This window comes from Panthera pardus, unplaced genomic scaffold, assembly GCF_024362965.1.
Source record: "Panthera pardus isolate Hobbes unplaced genomic scaffold, ASM2436296v1 HiC_scaffold_10, whole genome shotgun sequence".
Classification (NCBI taxonomy): Eukaryota; Metazoa; Chordata; class Mammalia; order Carnivora; family Felidae; genus Panthera; species Panthera pardus.
In genome coordinates this window covers 111,520,604-111,540,546 of record NW_026526655.1, presented here as the reverse complement: position 1 = coordinate 111,540,546, position 19,943 = coordinate 111,520,604, and the positions used below count along the sequence as shown (strand labels likewise).

General features: G+C 48.1%; 1 protein-coding gene across 5 annotated transcripts in view; it reads right to left on the bottom strand.

The window, feature by feature from the left end:
* The window catches only part of ARHGEF4 (Rho guanine nucleotide exchange factor 4), a 262,203-nt gene extending 243,770 nt beyond the window's left edge, over window positions 1-18,433 (bottom strand). For all 5 annotated transcript variants that reach the window (XM_053910198.1, XM_019469507.2, XM_053910200.1 and 2 more), the window contains exon 1: window positions 18,310-18,433. In XM_053910198.1, coding sequence (XP_053766173.1) covers window positions 18,310-18,348 — 39 coding nt within the window. In that variant the 5' untranslated portion in view covers window positions 18,349-18,433. The remainder of the gene's footprint in view (window positions 1-18,309) is intronic.
* Window positions 18,434-19,943: the final 1,510 nt, after the last annotated feature.

Sequence of the window (19,943 nt, the reverse complement as noted above, 5' to 3'; positions counted from 1 at the left end):
GCCACCCAGGTGCCCCTTGATTTGCATTTTTCTAATGACTAATGATGCTGACCAAATGTAGATGTGTTTATTGGCCACTTATACAGCCTCTTTGGAGAAATATTTATTCAAATCTTTTCCCTAGTTTTATATTTGGGCTGTGTTTTTATTATTGAGTTCTAAGGCTTGTGTGTGTGTGTATATATATACACACATATTTATATATTTATTTTATATATTTTTTATTTTTACATATTTATTTATATATTTTATTTATTTTTATATTTATATAAGAATAATTTATATATTTTATTTATATATTTTAATATATATCCTGGATATAAATCTCTTATCAGATATATGATTTACAAATATTTTCTCCCACTCTGTGTACTTTTAACTTTCTTGATCATATTTTTATGTTTGCAGCATAAAAGTTTTTCCCTGGAATAAGACGAAATTTGTATGTTTCTTTTGTCACTTCTGCTTTTGGTGTTTTATCTAAGACACTACTGCCCAGCCCAAGATACAAAGATTTACTCCTATGTTTTTCTTCTCTAACTTTATTCTTTTTCAAAATTATTTTTGCTATTTAGAGTTGCATGAGATTCTGTATGAATTTCAGAATGCGTTTTTATATTTCTGCAAAAAAATGTCATTGGGATTTTGATAGGGATTGCACTGAATGCATAGATCATTTTGGGTAGTGTTGTCACTTATAATATTAAGTCTTCCAGTCCATGAACACAGAATGTATTTCCACTTATTTTTGTCTTGTTTAATTTCTGCCAGCAACATCTTACAGTTTTCAGTGTATAAACCTTTGGCCTCCTTGATTAAGTTTAGTCCTAAATAGTTTATTCTTTTTAATGCTATTATAAATGGAATTTTTAAATTTCCTTTTTGGATTCTTCATTCTTTCTTCTTTTCTAAATTAGGCACTTATAGCTATCACTTTCCTTTAAGCTGTAACTGCTCTAGCTGTATCCTGTAAGTTCTGGTAACTCGTGATTTTGCCTCTATCCATCTTAAAGTATTTTCTAATTTTCCTTGTGATGTTTTTCTTGATCTATTGTTTATTTAAAAGTGTGTTGCTTAAAAAAATAAATGTATGTTATTTAATTTCTACATATTTAATGAATTTCTCAAATGTCCTTCAGTCATTGATTTCTTAATTCCATTTTAATTGAAGAACATACGTTGTATGATTTCAATCCTTTTACATTAAAAATTTTTTTTTAATATTTATTTTTGAGAGAGACAGAATGCAAAGGGAGGAGGGGCAGAGAGAGAGAGACACACGCACAGAATCTGAAGCAGGCTCTAGGCTCTGAGCTGTCAACACAGAGCCCAACACAGGGCTCGAACTCACAACTGTGAGATCATGACCTGAGTTGAAGTCAGACACTTAACCAACTGAGCAACCCAGGCACCCCAATCCTTTTACATTTTTCATGCTGGTTTTATGCAACATGTGGTCTATTCTGGAAAATATTTCATATGCACTTGAGAAGAATGTGCATTCTACTTTTGTTTGGAGTAACACTCTATAGATGTCTATTATGTCTAAATACTTTACGGTGCTATTCAAGACCTCTGTATGCTTGTTAATCTTTTGCCTAGTTATTTTATCAATTAAAGTCTGATATTGAAGTCTCCAACTGTTATTATTAAATTGTTTATTTCTCCCTTTAATTCTGCCTATTTCTGCTTCCTGTACTTTGGGTCTTGGTTAGTAAGTACATATGTATTTGTGATTGTTATATTATCTGGATGAATCAAACTTTTTTTTAATTTATTAAAAAAATTTTTTAATATTTATTTATTTTTGACAGAGAGAGAGAGAGAGACAGAGCATGAGCAAAGAAGGGGCAGAGAGAGAGAGAGACACACAGGATCTGAAGCAGTCTCCAGTCTCTGAGCTGTCAGCACAGAGCCCGACACAGGGCTCAAACTCACAGACTGAGAGATCATGACCCGAGCCAAAGTCAAATGCTCAACTGACTGAGCCACCCAGGTGCCCCAGGATGGATCAACCTTTTTACCATTATAAAATGTCCCTCTTTATTTTTTATCCATTCTGACAATTTCTGCTTTAGATGATATCTGCCACTTTGTTTCTTATTTTCTTTATGTGTCATATTTTTTTGTGCCTCTGCCCCTCCTTCCTGGCATTTAGAATATTTTCTAGCATGACATTTTAATTCCTTTAGTGCTTTTTTTTAACCATATTTTCTTAGCTGTTTTCTTAAGTGCTTACAATACTCAGCTTACCAGGATCTGCTTCAGATTTATATGATTTTAATTTAGTGAGACATAAAACTTTACTTCAATATAGCTCTATACTTCCTTTTTTGTGCTATTAATGTTTTTGTGTCTATAAATATTACTAACCCAACACATTGTTATAATTATTATTTTATACAATTTTATATTTTTTTAAAAGTTGAGAGAAATATATATTTAGAGTTAGTTATATTAACCTTATTATTTACCATTTCTGATTCTCTTCATTTCCTTTTATGGATTTGAATTATCATCTGGTAAGGTCCAATATGGCTTCATTCCCAATCAATCATCTTTTGTGCTCTACACAACCCACATCTGATGTCACTATTCTGGGTCTCCACTGCCCTCAGGAAATGTCCAGGCTAAGGCCCATCCTGGCCCTAGTCTGCTTCCAGAACGATCTCTTCCATGTCCCAGCATATACCCTGTGATTTTTCTGAGATTCTTACACTCACAATACACACCCTCTCTGATTATTTGCCTTTTTGCATGTTGTCCTTACCAGCCTCACCAGGCTCCTTCCAGCTTACTCTTCAGAGTCTCCCTCAGGTATACATTAGCCATGCAGCCTTAAGTTTCTCCAGGCAGCAGGCACCCCTGACACTAGTGACTCCCACATTTTTGCATCATGGTCTGTTTATTTCTCAGTATCCCTGGTTCCCCAGGATTCTCCATTTTGCCCCAGGCAGGGTTGAGTGTTCCTCTCAGAGTTGGTCCCCAACTCTGACCACTTTCGGGTTCAGTCCCTGGCTGCACTGGTGTTGCTGTTATTGTTGCCATTGATGCTGTTGCTGCTGCTGTTGTTGGCTGATCTGTCTCTCCCGCTAGACTTGTAGTCTAGTGGACAAAATGTCTCGGCCCTTCCAGAACCCCAGTTACAGGGACTGCACAGAGCAGCTGCTCAGCAAACTCTTGAGTAAAAACTGTAAAGTTGGAGAAATTTGTCTCTCCTATTATAAAAATAACACCTATAATAATAAAATAGCTATGTATGAAGTGCTCACCACATCCTCTGTACCTTATATACACTATTTAAACCTAAAAGGATGCAGGTAGTATTGTCTTTATTCTACAGGATCCTTATGAGGCTCAGAACAGCAATCTGCTCAAGCTATACTTGCATAAGTATGGTATGGCATAACTGGTGGCATTTAAATCTGGATGAGGTCTTTCTGACACCCAATCTCTGCGTGTACAAACATTATAGAATGTTCACGTTTTGGAAACATTATAGAATCCCCAGGAGACTGGCACAGTGAGTCTTCATATCCTCATATTACCACAGAGGCCCTGCAAGGGTCGGTGACTAGCTCTAGATCACAGGTGAGCTGATGATGGCAGTAACCAGGATAATTAGTAGTAGTGTCTGTGTTGGTGATGTCACTCTGCTCTTCATGTGGCCCACAAAATGCTGGACTCTGACCTGAAGCTTTGCAGGTACACTCGAGGCCCATGGCCTGCTTTGTTCCAATTTCCTGGACCAGAGACAGCATGAAGCCGCCCATCCAAACCCTGGCAGTAGATCCTGTTCCTGGCAGGGTGAGGGTAGCCTGTTCACCTTAGACTTAGCCAAAGAGGTTTCCCCAAGCTGAAGGAACTGCTCCCAGGCTCTGTTGGGGCACACTCTTGCCCACATTTCCTAGTTGTCCATCTCATGGAGAAAAGTGTGGCTTTCCTTTTTCTGAAAAAACATAGCTGCCCAAGAAACAACACTGTACAATCCCCTAATGTAAATTAGAGCTAGGTGAGGCACCTGCACAGGCTCTTCTCCCAACAACTGAAATAATGATCCACATACCAGCTGCGCATCAACCGCCCGTGGTGGGCAGACGATGTCTATCACCATTTATGGATGCATCCTGCTTTGTGTCCTCGCTGCTCTGCCTTTCCCGGATCACTCCTCCCTCCTCAACCTGCCACCCTACTACAGGCAAGGGAAAGGTGTGTGTTGACCTCTGGTCATGGAGAAACTATCCCTTCCCAGTTACAGGCAGTACTTGTCCTTCTCCAAGTGCAAACATGTCTGCACTTTAATACCAGTCAGTACACCTCACTTTTAATTAGTGCCATACACAGTGCACAAACCTGGAGAACTTCACATCTCATTGTACCTTCCCAGAGCTCTGAGTGGGGGACTTACCAGGGTGGCTATTCCAGTTTTGCACCAGAACAGACCTATTAATAGGGCTTATAGCGGATCTGCAGGCATGGCAGCCCCAGGTCCTAGCCAAGGCAGGGCCTGGACCTGGGGGCTCTGAGGCCACTGTGCAGGCTGCATGGTGGGGCCTGTAGCACATCACACCCTGCACAGGGAGTTTTCTTCTTCTGATACAGAAGCACATACATGACAAAGGCCCTGTATGACCTCAGAATGTCATCAGAAAGGGTCTCACTGAAAAGCCTAAATTGCTGGGGGCTGTCCAATATGCATAAAAGTGGGGGTTTTGAAGTTGGATCTTGTTCCATTATTTCCTTGTTCCCCCATCACCACTCTGCTCACCACCCCTGAGTTTTAACTCTTGCATCTATAAAATGAGGCCTCTGTTATGAGAAACACCTGCTTGCCTGCTGCCACATCACCCCTTCTAGAGGCTCTGCCATTCCTATGGTCTGTCCCCGCTACCCATTGGTGGTGTGTTTTACTTACTCTGTGACTTGTGTTAGGACACATGCAGCTGGGCCAGAGGGAGCCCGTGTGTTCTGAGACAGCCATTGGGCAAATTTGGGGGGATTTGGAGTTGGGAGGTGTGGGTGATAGACAAGTTGGAGGGGGTCCCAGGACCTGGCTCATTGGAGGAGCATAAAGCCAGTCCCCAGAGAAAAACAATCCTTGAATGTTGTGGCCCAGCCACTGCCTGTGCCAACAGCTCTCTGGGCAGACTCCAGACCATAGGGGTCACCAGAAGTGCCTGCTCCCTGAAATGCCCTGAGAGGTGACTCAATTTGCATGAAGAAGGATACAGCACACACTCAGTCAACATGGCTCCTGCTCTATCTATCAGACACAAAAACATGCTGACTACACACACTTCTAGTAAGAGGTGATATGAATAGCTCTGGGGACTGGGGCAAGGAGCTTCTGTGGGACTTTGGGGGAATCTGTTTCTTCTTGCCAGGGAGGCTTGTCCAACTGTCTTTGTGTGTCACTTTGAGGATGTCTTGGAAGAATGCATTCCAGGATCCTTCGAGAACCCTCAATGGGCTAGACTGGCCTGATCTAGGAGTTATAAGGCCCCCAAATGGGGCGGGGGGGCTTGAATTGGGGTCTCCCAGGGAGGTCACACACTATGTTTCCTGATCATATGTGACGTTTACAACTATCCTATTTCCTCAATGCAAAGATGCCACTAAGTTAATGACAACTTTTGAGAAGGAAGAATAAATCACTTTTAATTTTTTTTTCAACGTTTTTTTATTTATTTTTGGGACAGAGAGAGACAGAGCATGAACGGGGGAGGGGCAGAGAGAGAGGGAGACACAGAATTGGAAACAGGCTCCAGGCTCCGAGCCATCAGCCCAGAGCCTGACGCGGGGCTCGAACTCACGGACCGCGAGATCATGACCTGGCTGAAGTCGGACGCTTAACCGACTGAGCCACCCAGGCGCCCCAATAAATCACTTTTAAACGTACACATCAAGTATAAGTGCATCTTGATTTCAAAAGTATTAAGCAATTTTTTTAAAGTGTACCTTAAATTCAAGGAAAGGTGGGACGTTACAGTGCCTCTCCTACGTTATTTGAAGTGAATCTCCTTCAGGTTGTGTGAAGAAAGGTGACCTGGGCCAGCCCTCTGGGTGTACCCCAGGAGGAGGTGGCTGTTGTGCTTGTACCTAGCAGCTAGGGTCCTGGGGCCCCAGTCAGAGCTGCCTCTGTGGACAGGAAAGGGAATGGACCTCTGTATAGGGTACGGAAAACTTCCACACATCCCAAAGTCTCCTTGCCCTGCCCATTTCTGTGCTTTTCTGACATGACACTGAACACTCAACAGGGTGTCCTCTCTACAAACCCCTATGAGGAGCCAAGGCTCCCCGAGACCCCTAACACTCTCTTGTTAACTCTTCGGGGTGGGGGCTCCACCAGGTAGGCACTGTGTCCATTTTAGAGAGGAACAAACATGCTCTGAGATGCTGCTCTGCTAAAGACCACACTGAACGGAGGTATAAGAGCCAGAATCCAGGCCACTGGACCCGCAGGGAGATGCTTCTGGGCTGGGGCTGCCAACCCCCCCTCACTGTGATCCCACTGAAGCCTACCCACTATGGGTAGTGTCTGACACCTTATCCCACTAACATGGACAACCCGCCTATCCCCTAGGACCTAGGTCTTAGTGACCTGGAGTGAAGGGCCATGTTACCAGTCCCTTCACGGAAACATGTACAGAACCTCCACTTCACTCAAAGCTCCATGCTGGGCACTTGAGGGAAGGAAACAGAAACAGTGGTCCTGGTCCTTAGGAGGTTGCAACCCAGAGCAGGGGTCTTAACTCACCATCCACAGGCTTTGTGGGCCTCTGAAATTGGAAGCAGAAGGTCCATGTACACAAAAGCATAGAGAGTTCATATGAATCCTCAAGCAGCATGAGGGTTCATATATATCCTCTACTGAATTCTCAAAAGTTGCTGTCCTTATAATTCAAGAGTGTTCAGAATCACTTACCAGGGGCTTGCAGCTGGCCAGACTGCATCCTACTCATAGCTTAGTCTCCTTAGCACAGGGCCTGGGATCAAAGAGGACTTGGCAAATTCTATGTGTTGGAATGAATGAACTGAACTTTGGGGTTCAAATCAGTATAACAGGCTAGAGTGTAGGATGCTTTAGATCTGATCCTGGCCTAAGGGAGTCACTGCCCATTCAGGGGCAGTTGCCGAGGGCAGCCCTGAAAGACAGCAGTGGTCAGGGGGACAGTTTGCCCCAGAGGACACTGCCTCACACAAATACCATCACACTGCAAATACAGCCCCACTCCTACTTCAGAGACTGGGGCCTTCAGTGCCAGTCCACTGCCCCCAATGTCCCACGTCCACGTCTCTTTTTCCTTTGAGTTAAGGAGTTCCTGCTTCCCACAGGGCCTGTCCCATACCTGTGGTCTGCACATGGCCAGTCAGCTTCACTCAGAGGTGACCTGCCATACACGTCTGCCCACAGAATTCCCTGTCCAGACACTCAGCTCCTACCCTGTTCTGAGACAGGGTTGCGGAAGAGCCTGTGGGGAAGGTAAGAGGCTGGCCTAGGGAGGTGGAATAGGGTAAGAGGCACCAGGCTGCACACAGGAGTGGGGCCACATTAGCTGCCCCTTCATGGAGCTGCCATCCCAGTGCCCATCTTCTCCACACCTTACTCATCACCCTCCAGCTAGAGGCCACACCTTCTCCACCTTCTCTAAGCCAGTGTTTTTTCTCCAGTGAACACTCACCTGACATTTTACAAACTCTAGAACTCACAGACAGAGAAGGGACTGGAGTAGACACAGGAATGGACAGAATATCAATGTGTTCCCACCTTGGGAACTAGACTAGACTTGGGCTCTAGTCCTTGGGAACACTCAAGGTTTCTAGGCCAGGTATTTTACAAATGTGAGCACATTAACTTTGACAACCACTTTTCAGAGACATCATCAGCCCATTTTACAGGTCTGAAGACTGTGGATTTGAATAATTAAGTCACACCAAATATGTAGTTAGGACATTGTGGTGTCCCTAAGTCCACCATGGTAATCAACATCTCTGTCTTGCAGCTTCTGCAAGACAGGTAAAAAGTAGATATTAAAGGACAGAGACAGGGTGCACAGCTGCCCCCTGGTGAGATTTGGCTTAGGCACTGAGCAACATGTGGATGGCCTGCAAAGCTGGGCAAGGCCAGATTCTTGAGTGGGGAAGAAAGAACCTGCTGGAAAGTGGAGTTGGCTTAGCAGGGGGCAGGAGGAGGAAGTGGTGGTGGAAAGAGCATGGAGTACCAACTCTGCTGGACTCGGCAAGTCAGGAATATATGTGGGTTCTTAGCCATGGTACACAGCACAATCATCCTAGGGCTTTTCTTAGAATATCTGTTGGGTCCCCTCTGTAGTAACCATGGTCAGGAGGAGTCTCGCCATGTATTTGTGGATAAAATTCTCTAGGGGCTGGATATGTACTCTACTCGTTTCCAAATGAGCAAGAAAGACAACAGTAGCCACAGTATCCAGCAGCTGGCTAGTGTCACAGATGGGCCCTGTTATCATCCTATGGAACATGAACAGTGTTACAGAACATCACTTTTAGGCAGAACATCACTTTACTCTGGGATAGTGATGGAGAAACACAAGAAGAAGCCCCCGTCATATTCCTGCTGGGCACAGACAGCATGTGCTTATTGTCCAGCTCACAAAGACTAACAGCCCCATGCTGGCTACTCTGAATGATAGTTGCTGCTTTACCAGTCCCAGATTTAGCCTCAGACTTGTTGTCCCTCCTGCTGGGTAAGATTTCTTAAGTCGCTCAATCACAGAATTGCCCCTGCTTCCTTCCCACATCCAGGGGAGAGCAAAGCCCTGCTTCCTTAAATCTCTCCAAACCCTCCTCACCAGGCCTAAATGCTACAGTCAGTCCTTCTAACACCACCTCACAGAGATGCAAGGAGGCATTTGCATACTTTCAGGAGTGAGGCCTCAGATGACCAAGTACCCCAGGTGGGCACAGTGCCCAGGCCTTACACCTCTCACAGAACCAGCCAGAAATGACACAGCATCAACAATACACAGACATGCATGTCCTAAGGACCTCTTCTGCTGAGCACACAGCTGAGGAAGCCAGAATCACCTTGTCTCTTTTTTAGGCAGGGTCTCCATGCTCTCACTAACCAGCATGGTCTCTGTGCATGTGGCACCCAGAAAGGGCCTTGTTTTCAGAGTAGGAAGAGTATTCTGAGAGGCTCTGGCCAGGAGACCTTGGGCCGGTTCTGCCAGGGTAGGAGGTAGCTGATAGGTACAACTGCACTCACTGAAAGTATGACTGGATGGTTTCCCACATGAGTACAAAGCATGAAACTATCACCACACTCAAAACAACGCATGCCTCCACCACCTCCTGTCCCTCTGTCATCCCACCCTCCTGCCCCCACCTGCCCTGAACCCTGTCCCCAGGCACCACTGATGAGTTTGCTTGTCACTAGAGACTCATTAGTGTCTGGAATTTCAGATAAATGCAATTATACAGCATTGTGACTTCTTACTCTTAGCCTAGCTCTCTGGAGAGTGACCCAGGCTGGTGAGTGCACCAGCAGCTCATTTTCTCTGTTGCTGCATGGTATTCCATGGTGTGGATGGACCACCACTTAGCTGTTTCCCATTTTCTCACAAGCCTCAATGTCCACATGGAGGAAAACACTCCCAGGACCCTGGCTTTTCCCATCTTCTGTGTGGACCATTCTGAGGCGAGTTTCTAATAGTGTTCTCCTCTTGAACACAGACTTTGTCCCTGTATCAGGAACTGTAGCCCATGGCATCAGCATAAATAGCACCATCACGGCCCAGTAACAAGACATGGGTTTCCATTTAATTCCACTGGCTATAAGAAAAAAACCCATTTGTTTTGGGGAAGAAAAATATAAGGAGATAACTAATAGTTGTTGAGTTCTCACTCTGAGCTGCCTGAGTCCCACGCTTTCCCATGCTTTCACTATCCCAGCTAACTTCCACAACACCCCTGAGATGGACAGGTTCACATGAAGGAGCACTGAGCAATGTGAGAGAGCTGGTCCATGCTGGGGATCCATGGGTCCACCACCAACACAAGGGGACCCAGGAGGAGGGGCAGGTGCCACAGCAGGTCAGCAGGTGGCTTCCAGACCCAGAACTTGCTCCAAGAAGATCCCTTCTCAAGCTCACAGGCAAAATGTGGTCAAGGAGAGATCAATCAGCCTACTTGGTACAAACACAGATGATGCTCAAGGCACAACAAGCTGGCCTGGGTGGGATGGGTCTGTAGTGGCATCTTAATGGGGCTTACCCACATTCACTACAGTTAACATGGTGGTGTCTGCTGGGCAGGGAAGTATATGCTCCCTGCCTCGGTTATAACAGGGTGGTGTGAGGGTTAGAGGGCAATGCATGGTCTGACCTCAGCTTCTCTTTAGTCCAGCGAAGCCTCAAGAATGGCCCTGCTCTGATGGACTATACAGGTAGCTCCAGGGTCTATAGTACAGCAATTCTCAGCGAGGCTGCCCAATGGAGTCACCCATTGGTGATTAGGGCCCTGCCCTGAATTCTGCCTCACTTGGTCTGGGTATAGCCAGTGGTTCTGACATGCAACTGTGTCTGAGGAAGACTACAGCTTCAGGTAATCAGGCTGGTTTTTGCATTAGGGTTTGTGGCATGCCACACATCAGAGTAAGATGGAAAAACTGGGGATTTGAGGGAAGAGGAAACTATACTGTGTGGTTATGGGGTCTTCTAAGGACAGTGAAAACCAGAAATAGCTGTAAGAAGACCCTTAATAAAGGTACATCTAAATGAACATATGTGTGGAGGCGTGAGAGACAATTACAAGCCAGTGAACTCCTGTATCTCAGGAGGCTGAGCTGCATCATAGAGAAGGGGCCCGAAGGGGGAGGGGAGGCATCCAGGGAAGACATACTGAAGGTGACACTGCATCCTGAGAGACAGATGGGGCCGGGAAGCTCCAAGAGGCTGGTGCAGTGAGGAGGCACCCTGAGGCAGGGCACCCTGTGAGTGTGCGGGAGCCTCCAACCAATGACCTGTGATATACCTGTGGGTCACCAGATGAGAGGGTGGAGGGCCTCACAGGCAGCACCACCCATACCCCCAAAGGGTTCAGACTAGGTAACTCAGGAGGGTTCAGTAGCCAGGCATGGGGCCAGAACTAGCAATATCACTTAAACCTCACATCCTTACAACTGGCAAGGGAGAGACTGCCCACTGTAGATATGTAAAAACCACAAAAGGACTCCCAAAAGAGCATGAGCATGCCACCCAGTTCCACCATGCAGGAGAAGCAAACAAAACATTCAGGCTCAGTAAGCCCCACATGAGACCAAGAGTAAATCCAAACCCTCCCTTGGGTTATCAAACGGTGCCTGGAATCTCACAGTTGGCTGAGTCTGCAGCAAGTAGTAGAGTGTTGTCACTGCCTACAGCTAAGGGGAGGCCAGGCACCCAGAGTTGGGGAGGCTGGGCCACCCCATGCCTGGACAGTAGGGCTAGGCTCACTTGAGTTTGGAGAGAAGGTTGCAAGAGTTCATGTCTCCAGAACCATCCACCCTGCCTGCCTACTCAGGACCTCTGGATTAAGAGGCCCTTTCACTGGCTGAGGTCTTCTGCAGTTAATTCACAGGCTACACTCACACTTCCAAAGACACACTATGCTTCAACCCCTAGCCCTTCCCTCTCAGAGTCTACAGTGTAGGGGGAGAAAACAGGACCCAGAATACGGAAGTACTCAAAGAATGTGTTGAATGGTTGAGTGGAGGTGATCTTGTCATGGTTGCCTCCCAAGTTGGCAGAGATAGCAGAGTGAGGGGCTAGAATAAAAGGTGGGAACCATGCCCCAAGGCCTCTGACTTATGGCCACAGCTGAGGATCATGACGGACAGAGTGGGAGAGCAGGCCCCAGGGAGGAGAACAGCCCTGGGTCTCTGAGTGGTGGCCGGGAGACAGCAGCCCTGGGGAGGTACTGACAGCCTCCTGGCAGGCAGCTGGTCCCCATACCTGGTCTGTCCTGTCCATCTACCCTCTCCTTTCTGCCATCCTGTGGGACAAGCTTCTTTAGGACTCAAAGGGAAGGCCTCTCCATGAACTCTCATAGGATAGGGTCTCTGTGGCCTCAGGTACCTGCTCTGACCTTTATCCAGAAAAGTTCAAACATGTGGGTGACCCACTAGCAAATGTCCCCAGGCACCTGGGGCTTACACTCCCCCATCCCCAAAGCTGGGAGGCTGAGTGAGTCTTTGTGGAACTTTCCCTTAATTGCATGCCATGAGGGGGTGTTTTCTGCTTTCCTGCCCAGCATTTGAACAGCAGCCATGATTGGGAGGAAGGAGGGGATCCTAAGAGAATTCAGACACTGGGGCCTATCCATGTCAAAAATAGAAAGAGAGCAGATATCCTCTCTTCCTACTTTTCAAATGGCAGCTCAGCTAACCTCCAGCCAGGATCTTGGAACTTGAGGACAAAGCTAAAAGTCTACAAGAGGGAGCTAGACTGTATCCTTAGTGAGGAGCCAGTAAAGTGTCCCCCAGGAGCATCCTAAGCAGCTGGCCCACCTAGAAGGACCTAATGTGCTTTGCCTCTCTGGATCCCTGTGAGCTACCCTGCACCCTGCCAAGACAGTTACTTTTTTTCACTTGACTGCAGTCCATTTCTGTCTTTTGCAACGAAGAGACTTCAGTAGTAAAGAAGCTGATGCCAAGATGATTTTAGATAACAGACCTGTCAGGAAAGGGGAAAAGAGTGTCTGAGATTGGTTATTACACCCAATTGATGCCAAAGTCAGTGAAAGTATATTGGGAATTAAGTTATGGAACTCTGGCATCTCATTGCATGCATGGCAAACCTCTAATTAAATCAGCTGTGGCCAAATGTCCAGTAGGGGCTTTTGGGGGGAAAAGTGACTCTTAGGACAAAACCTGAGAAAAAGGCACAAAGAACTCAAGTACTATGGGGTGTACTTCTTGCTTCTAACTGTTCTGGCCAGCTTAAAGAGAGAATAACAAAGTCAAGTCTCTGAGCTCCCAGGGACTCGCTATGACAGTGTCTCTTCTCTCTGCAATCACAGGCCTGAGACATCCCTAAACCAAAGCAGTCTGAGTCCATCTATCTGTGGGTTGTTGAATTAAAAAGGCAGCTGAATGGATTGTTTCCCTGCTCCTTGAGTGAAAGAGTGTCTTTTAGGAAAAAATGGGAACCCTGGTCCTAGGAGTGGGGCTCTGTGAGGGAATTCATAAACCCATGCAGTCCTTGCTCCTCTCTCTGGCTGCTTCAAGAGCCTGTTTGCCCCTATTCTGGAAACTGAGCCCACCTCTCCTCACGTCTACCCCTTTCCCTTTCCCTGCCTGCCCTGCCCTGACTCAAAGTAGAGTCAGATCTCCGCATGGCCACGGGAACCAATCAAAGTCAAACTATGGAGGAAAGGGCTCATGTTTCAGAAAATTATGATTTTGCTAACATGTACTGGAAAGAAGCTGAGCGGGTGGGTAGAAATGGATACTGGGATTATCTGACCAAGGAGGTAAGGAAAACATTCTGGGTTGGGATAAATATATTGATATGGGAATGACCACCCATTTTGGAGTCAATGTACCAGCTCCAAGAGTCAGCCTGTGTTCCAGTAGGTGGTGTGTTGGTTAACTAAACCAACCCATGAAATGAAACTAAAAAGCCAGAAAGTCCTTGAAGGAAACCAAATATCTGAAGGAATAGAATGTTGGAATGGATTTATCAAGAGCAACCTGCTTACCATCCCCTAACTATGTCCCCTGGAGGATCAAAAAGACATGCCCTACCACCAAGGCACGAAAAACTACTTTGGCAAAGAGAATGTCAACATCTCGGAAAACTGCCATAAACACTGTTCTCCACCAGCTTGCAATGCTGATGAGAGATGCTAGTTTGGGTGGGAATTCTATAGATGGGATGGCAGGAGCTGGCATGACAAGGAAGAGAAACAGTATTTAAGTGCCAGAAGCCAAAGTAATATCAGAATTTTTTGATGCCAGGGGTTCTTTGTCATTGAATAATCAATCATGGGGCTGCCAGAACTAAAATGGATGAGCAACACCAATAGGGTCCTATTGTACTTGTGTAATATTGATAAAAAAAAATGTTACAAAGAATTAAACTAGGTCTGGTAAACAGAAGGCTCCATGAGTGCCTAGAACAGTGTCTGGCAGATAGTAGGTGTTCAATAAATGTTCACTGATTAAACTCCACTTGCCTGATTCCACTCCTCTTGCCTGATTCTCAGACTTGAAACAATAGATCCAAAGTTTCTTCAATGAGGGGTAGATAGTTACTTGCAAAATCATCCTAAGCACATACTGTGAGTCTTTGAAAGGCTCCTATACAGAAAAGTACCTAGACTTCAGGGATTACTGAAAACTGGCTCGCAGCTAACACTAATTCCTGGAAGGTCAGGAAGCTCACCACCAGGAATGAGGGCCCATAAGAGGTAGGAGGCATGCCAGGTCATAAATGGGGACTTGCTGTACATCCAGCCTCTTAGCAGCCCCCTGGGATCCTGAATCTGTCTTATGGTGATTCCCCAGTTCCTGGGGGATCACCCCAGTTCCTGGGTGATTCCCCAGTTCCTGGGGGATCATAGTGAGTCCCTGGGAGCTCAGAGACATGCTCAGTTCCTGATAGAAACTCCACCCTGGTTCATTCATCCATTATGTGGAGACTTTTGTGGTAGGGAATGCTTACCAGAAGCCTCTGGAACACCCTCTCTCCTCCAAAATAGGGCATCATAAGCAATATTTAACATCTGGTGGGTAAAAAATCTCCAACCAGGGGTGGAGATCTCTACTGCATCCTTACTCAACTTCCCAGCTTGGCTTGAGCAGAATACGTGAGACCTTAAAGAATGTTGGTGCACTGTTTTAGGCTTAATTGTGACTGGTCTATGTTGTCCTACAAATGATCTTCTTAAATGGAACAAATCTATTACACTCCTCAGCCAATGATCTGGTGAAAACTGTGCTTGTGTGTGCGTGTGTGAGTGTGTATGTTTCCCATTTTAACATACAGGAATAACAGAAGTAGGTTGCTTTCCTCAAGACAGGGACAGCAACAAAACTTCACCACCTGTCTCAGGGCTTCAGTAGCTCCCTGATTCTGTGTCACCATTTAGTTAGAAGAAACCCTGACCTTTATACCCCAAAGGACCTTATGCTGGTCTACTACATCATACCGACAGGACTTAAAGAACAGCAAGTGTCAAGGTACCCTACTGTGCACCAGAGTGTGGGACCTAAATTCCATGAAAACAGAAGGACCTTCCACGTTGGTGAAGGCTCCAGGCAGGCAGAAGTGGACAGCTGTATGGAACATTTTGGAACAGCGCTTTAAAAATAAAAGAGAGGAGCACCTGGGTGGCTTAGTTGGTTAAGTGTCTAACTCTTGATTTTGGCTCAGGTCATGATCTCACGGTTCATGAGATTGAGCCCCTTGTTGGGCTCCAGGCTGACAGCATGCAGAATCCACTTGGGATTCTCTCTCTCCCTTTGTCTCTGCCCCTCCCCTGCTCATGCACATGTGCACACTCTGTCTCTGTCTTTCTCTCTCAAAATAAATAAATTAACATTAAAAAATATAAAAGCAGGGCGCCTGGGTGGCTCAGTCGGTTAAGCTTCTGACTTCAGCTCAGGTCATGATCTCGTGGTTCATGAGTTTGAGCCCTGCATCAGGCTCTGTGCTGACAGCTCAGAGCCTGGGGCTGCTTCGGATTCTGTGTCTCCCTCTCTCTCTCTGCCCCTCCCCTGCTTACACTCTGTCTGTCTCTCTCTCTCTCTCTCAAAAATAAATAATAAACATTAAACAATTAAAAACAATTAAGAAAAATAAAAAGCAAAAGACATGTTGCTAGACATTGGCCCTCTACCATGAAGGAAGATTTCACAATGCTTGGTGGGCCTGTGGAGTTTTGAGGCAACATATTTCCTCCTTGGGTGTGCTTCTCCCATTCATTTTCTGAGTGATCCCAAAGGCAGTGAGCTTTGTGTGGGACCCACCCAAATGCAGAGTCCACCTCTGCACTGTGAGGTGTCACACCCTGTGGACCCCATAGCATAAGAGTGCCCACAGCAGAACTGGATGCTGTGTAGAGTCTGGAGCAAGTCTTACTTGGGGCCTGGGGTTTGAGGGACTGTTTTTGCCCTGGGCCTTGGTGGAGTCTATCTGTGTCTCTGCTACCAGAGTCTGAATGGGACCCAAGGATCTGAGTTTCCTAGGACAAAGCAGTGTTCTTGATCAACCAACAACCAAGTCAGTTACCCATCAAGACAGGCCCAGGACCAGGAGGGATCAGGAGGTGACTTGAGCAGGTGGTTCCCTTCACTTCCTGCACCTGTGGCCTTATAGAGCATTCTTTGTGACCAGTGTCTGAGGAAGAACATGTGTGAACTGTGTTTACAGGTGGCTCTGCAAGATATACCTGCACAGCCAGAAGTGGACTGTAATGGCATTCAGGGCCCCTCCCAAGGGTGGCTCTAAAGGACAGTAGAAAGAGAGATCCTCTGAGAGGTACATCTGATCATCATCATATGTGTACAGACAGAGGCCTGAGGTGTCTCAGCACCTCCAGGGACCTGAGGATAGGCATGGGGTCTGGGGACAAGGAGAGGTAGAAAGCCTTCTCGGAACAGGTTGGGAATGTGAGATAGTGTGCCCCTTAGAATACCTTCCCAAAGGTCCCCCTTCCAAGGAGGGTCCCAGTCAGCAGATGGGCAAGGCAGTTGCCCTGAGATATCTAGGGACCTCTTCCCCCAGCCACACCTGTCTGCTCCGTGAGTTTCTGGGTCCACTAGGCTTCTCAGATTCTGCCTGGCCAACTCCCCTCCAGGTGACCTACTGCTGCCACTGCATGGACGGGAAGGAACATGGTCCCAGGTTCACCTTTTTATAAGAACATGTACATTCTGTAATAAGATCCTTCCATCCACTCTGGAAGATGTGGAATTATCACCCACATTTTTGAAATGGGAAAATAAAACACCAAAGCAGTTAAATGACTGTCCCAAGATTGTATACCCTGTCAATGACAGAATCAGACTTCAAAGAGGGCATCTGTGTGCTCAGAACCACAACTCTGATACCAGCCGGGCTCCTATGTTCTTCTGAGGCATCTCCTGCAGTCACTAACAGAAGTGAGTACCCTGCAAGCTGAAAGACTCCATCCCTCTTCCCTGCTAAGTTTATAAACAAGTCATTATCCCTGGGGATGAGTCCACACTGGCTGAGGAACAGGCTGAGGGGAGCACTCCCGCAGGTCCAGTTCTGGGTCATCTAGCCTGCTGCTTTCCCCAGAGCTCTCAGAGTCAGAGAATTGAACCCTTTAGTCTGCACCCTGAGGACAAAGTGGCTTCTGGCTAAGCAGGGCTGCTTAGCCAGTGCCCCCCCCCCCCCAACCACGGACAGCCCCACTGTCTGCCCTGGGTCCACTCACAGCCCCCCACTCCTTGGGCTGTCACTCTGGCAGGACAGAGTGGCTTCCCTGCTAAGCAGGGCCACTCCCCCCACCACGGACAGCCCCACTGTCTGCCCTGGGTCCACTCACAGCTGCTCCCTCCTTGGGCTGTAGCTCTGGCAGTACTCCCCTGCTTCTTTTGTACGCAGTTGCTTTGGCAGTCAGAGCCAACCCCACCCTGCCTCCCTCCCACCCACCTCCCACCTTGCTCACCTGGGGAGGTGGAGCTTGGCAATCTGCAGATGCCCCCTGCTCCCCCATCCGACAGTGCCCTGGAACCTACTGCTCACTTTGGGGCCCCCACTGGGGGCAGGGGAGGTAGAGGTACCCCAGATAAGTGGGTTCCCATGGGCCATTTGTGAACAGTCCGGGACTTTGGGCCTGGGGAGAGTCAGGTTCCTGTTCCCCTCCTCCTGCTTAGACACACCTTCCTCAAAATGGTGCCCCAACTTTGTTGGTCCCCTCCCTCGTACCCTTGGGAACCCTCAGCTGAGGTAATAACAATATCAAACACTTCTGGGCGCCCACTGGCTGAGGCACAAGCCAGTGCTTCCTGGAATCGGCCGTCCTGCGCCGAGGGGCCTAGGCTGCCGAGTGCCCCGCGTGCGGAAGGCCAGTAGGTGCCCAGGAGGCCGGCACCCGGCGGTCGCCCTCGCCGAGGACGGTCCAGGCAAGCCTGTGACACAGTGCCTCTCCTTCCCTGTGGTTGGGGCAGCCACACTCTCTGAACACCGGTCGGCACGTTGGAAAGCTGGGGGCGGCCAGGCGCGCCCAGGGTGCCTGCACCCACCCGGTGCCCAGCAGCCAGCCCAGGGCGCAGCGCGGCGCTCCCGCTCTCCCCGCGCGCGACCAGACGCCGCCTCTCACCTTGAAGAAGCTCCGGAGGAAGTGCACGACGCTGAGCATGGTGGCCCCGCGGAGCCGGGGCCCCGGAGCCCGCCGGCAGGACCCGCAGCCGAGCGGCAGAACCTGCGCTCCCGGAACGCCAGCCCCCGCCCCGCCCCGGCGCTTGCCCCAGGCCGGCCGACACGCCCCGCCTCCCCGCGCCCGGCCACTCCGGGCACTTGCGGGTCTCCCGGGACGTTCCCGGGCGCCCGCCCCGCCCGCTCCCGTCCCGAGACTAGGAGCCATCGGCGGCGACGCGGCCCAGGGGCCCCAGGGAACAGCCCCACCGCCCCTCCCGCGGGGTTCCTGCGCTTGCGGGGAGCCTCGGAGCGCTCTCTAAGAAGGAGCGGGCGAACTGGCGCCGTGCGCTTCTGCCCCGACGCGGCACAGTTGCGCGTCGCGCCGAGTCCCGGGCCTGTACGCCATACCCTCGTCTTGAGACTTTGCCCCCACTCCCGGGCAGGGGAGGCCTCTCTTTCTGCCTGAGAGCTTTGCTTTTCAGTCTTTGAGAGCCTGCAGAGCATTTGCCCGAGGTTCTCATTTACCATGTGAGGAAACTGAGTCCCAGACAGACTCAGCAACATGTGTGAGCTCACGTATCTGACGAGCGCTGAGGATGAGCTAGAATCCCCAGGACTAATTCTTGCTCAAGAATTCACTCTAGCTCCTCTCCCTGCCGTTCCAGTCGCGTCCCTGCAGGGAGGGTATAAGTTGGGAATCGTCCCTCAGGGGCAAAGGGAAGTCCTCGCTGTTTTCTTTGTGGGGCTTTAGGTCAGGAGGCCTGTCCAAGAGACACTCCCACGGGCCACTAGAACCACAAGATTTTTATGAACCAACTAAAATGTTTTAATTTTAATTGCTTTTAAAAACAAAAGAACTTGAGTAAAATAATAGTAATAATATCCAGCCTGTATTATATTAATCTTTATACAAACACAGTTGTAAAAAATATATTTAAAATCATATCTATATCTATATATCTGTATCTGTATCTATATATATTTATTCTAAAAGAGACCCAAGAAGGAAAAGTGCCAAGGGCCCATGGGTGTCATACTGTACTCCTGCTCCAAACCTACCATTTCTGTACCATTTCTGGGATCCAGAGCCTCATGGCCGGGGGGGGGGGGGGGGGGGGTAGCATCTGACCAGACTGGCTTTGCATATTCCTGCAGGCCTCCCCAATTTCTGGCCCCTTTGATTACTATTTCTGACCAGCAGCACATGTCCAGTGTTTCTTGGCAGAGTAGTTTCTCCCCCACATCCAGCCTACTTCTGCTTCTTCCCAGACCTTCAGAGCAGCCAGACCAGAGCAGAAAGTCCTGGATCCCAAACCTTACTCTTCATTGCCTAGGGTCCATGCTCAACCCACTGAGCCACTCAGGTGCCACCTTAGTATTTACATTTTAATAGGTTCCCAAGTGACGCTGTTGCTGCTGCTGATCTTGGGACTTCATTCAGAGAATCCCTGGACCAGGAACTGGGGTCTGGACCAGTCTCAGAGTTTAACAGAGAGACATACCCCAGGTCAGATAATAGCTATCCTAACAGTTCCATTTATAAGCACCTCCACTGTGTCTCAGCCCTGAACTAGGTCCTTGCCATATTTTCTGCCA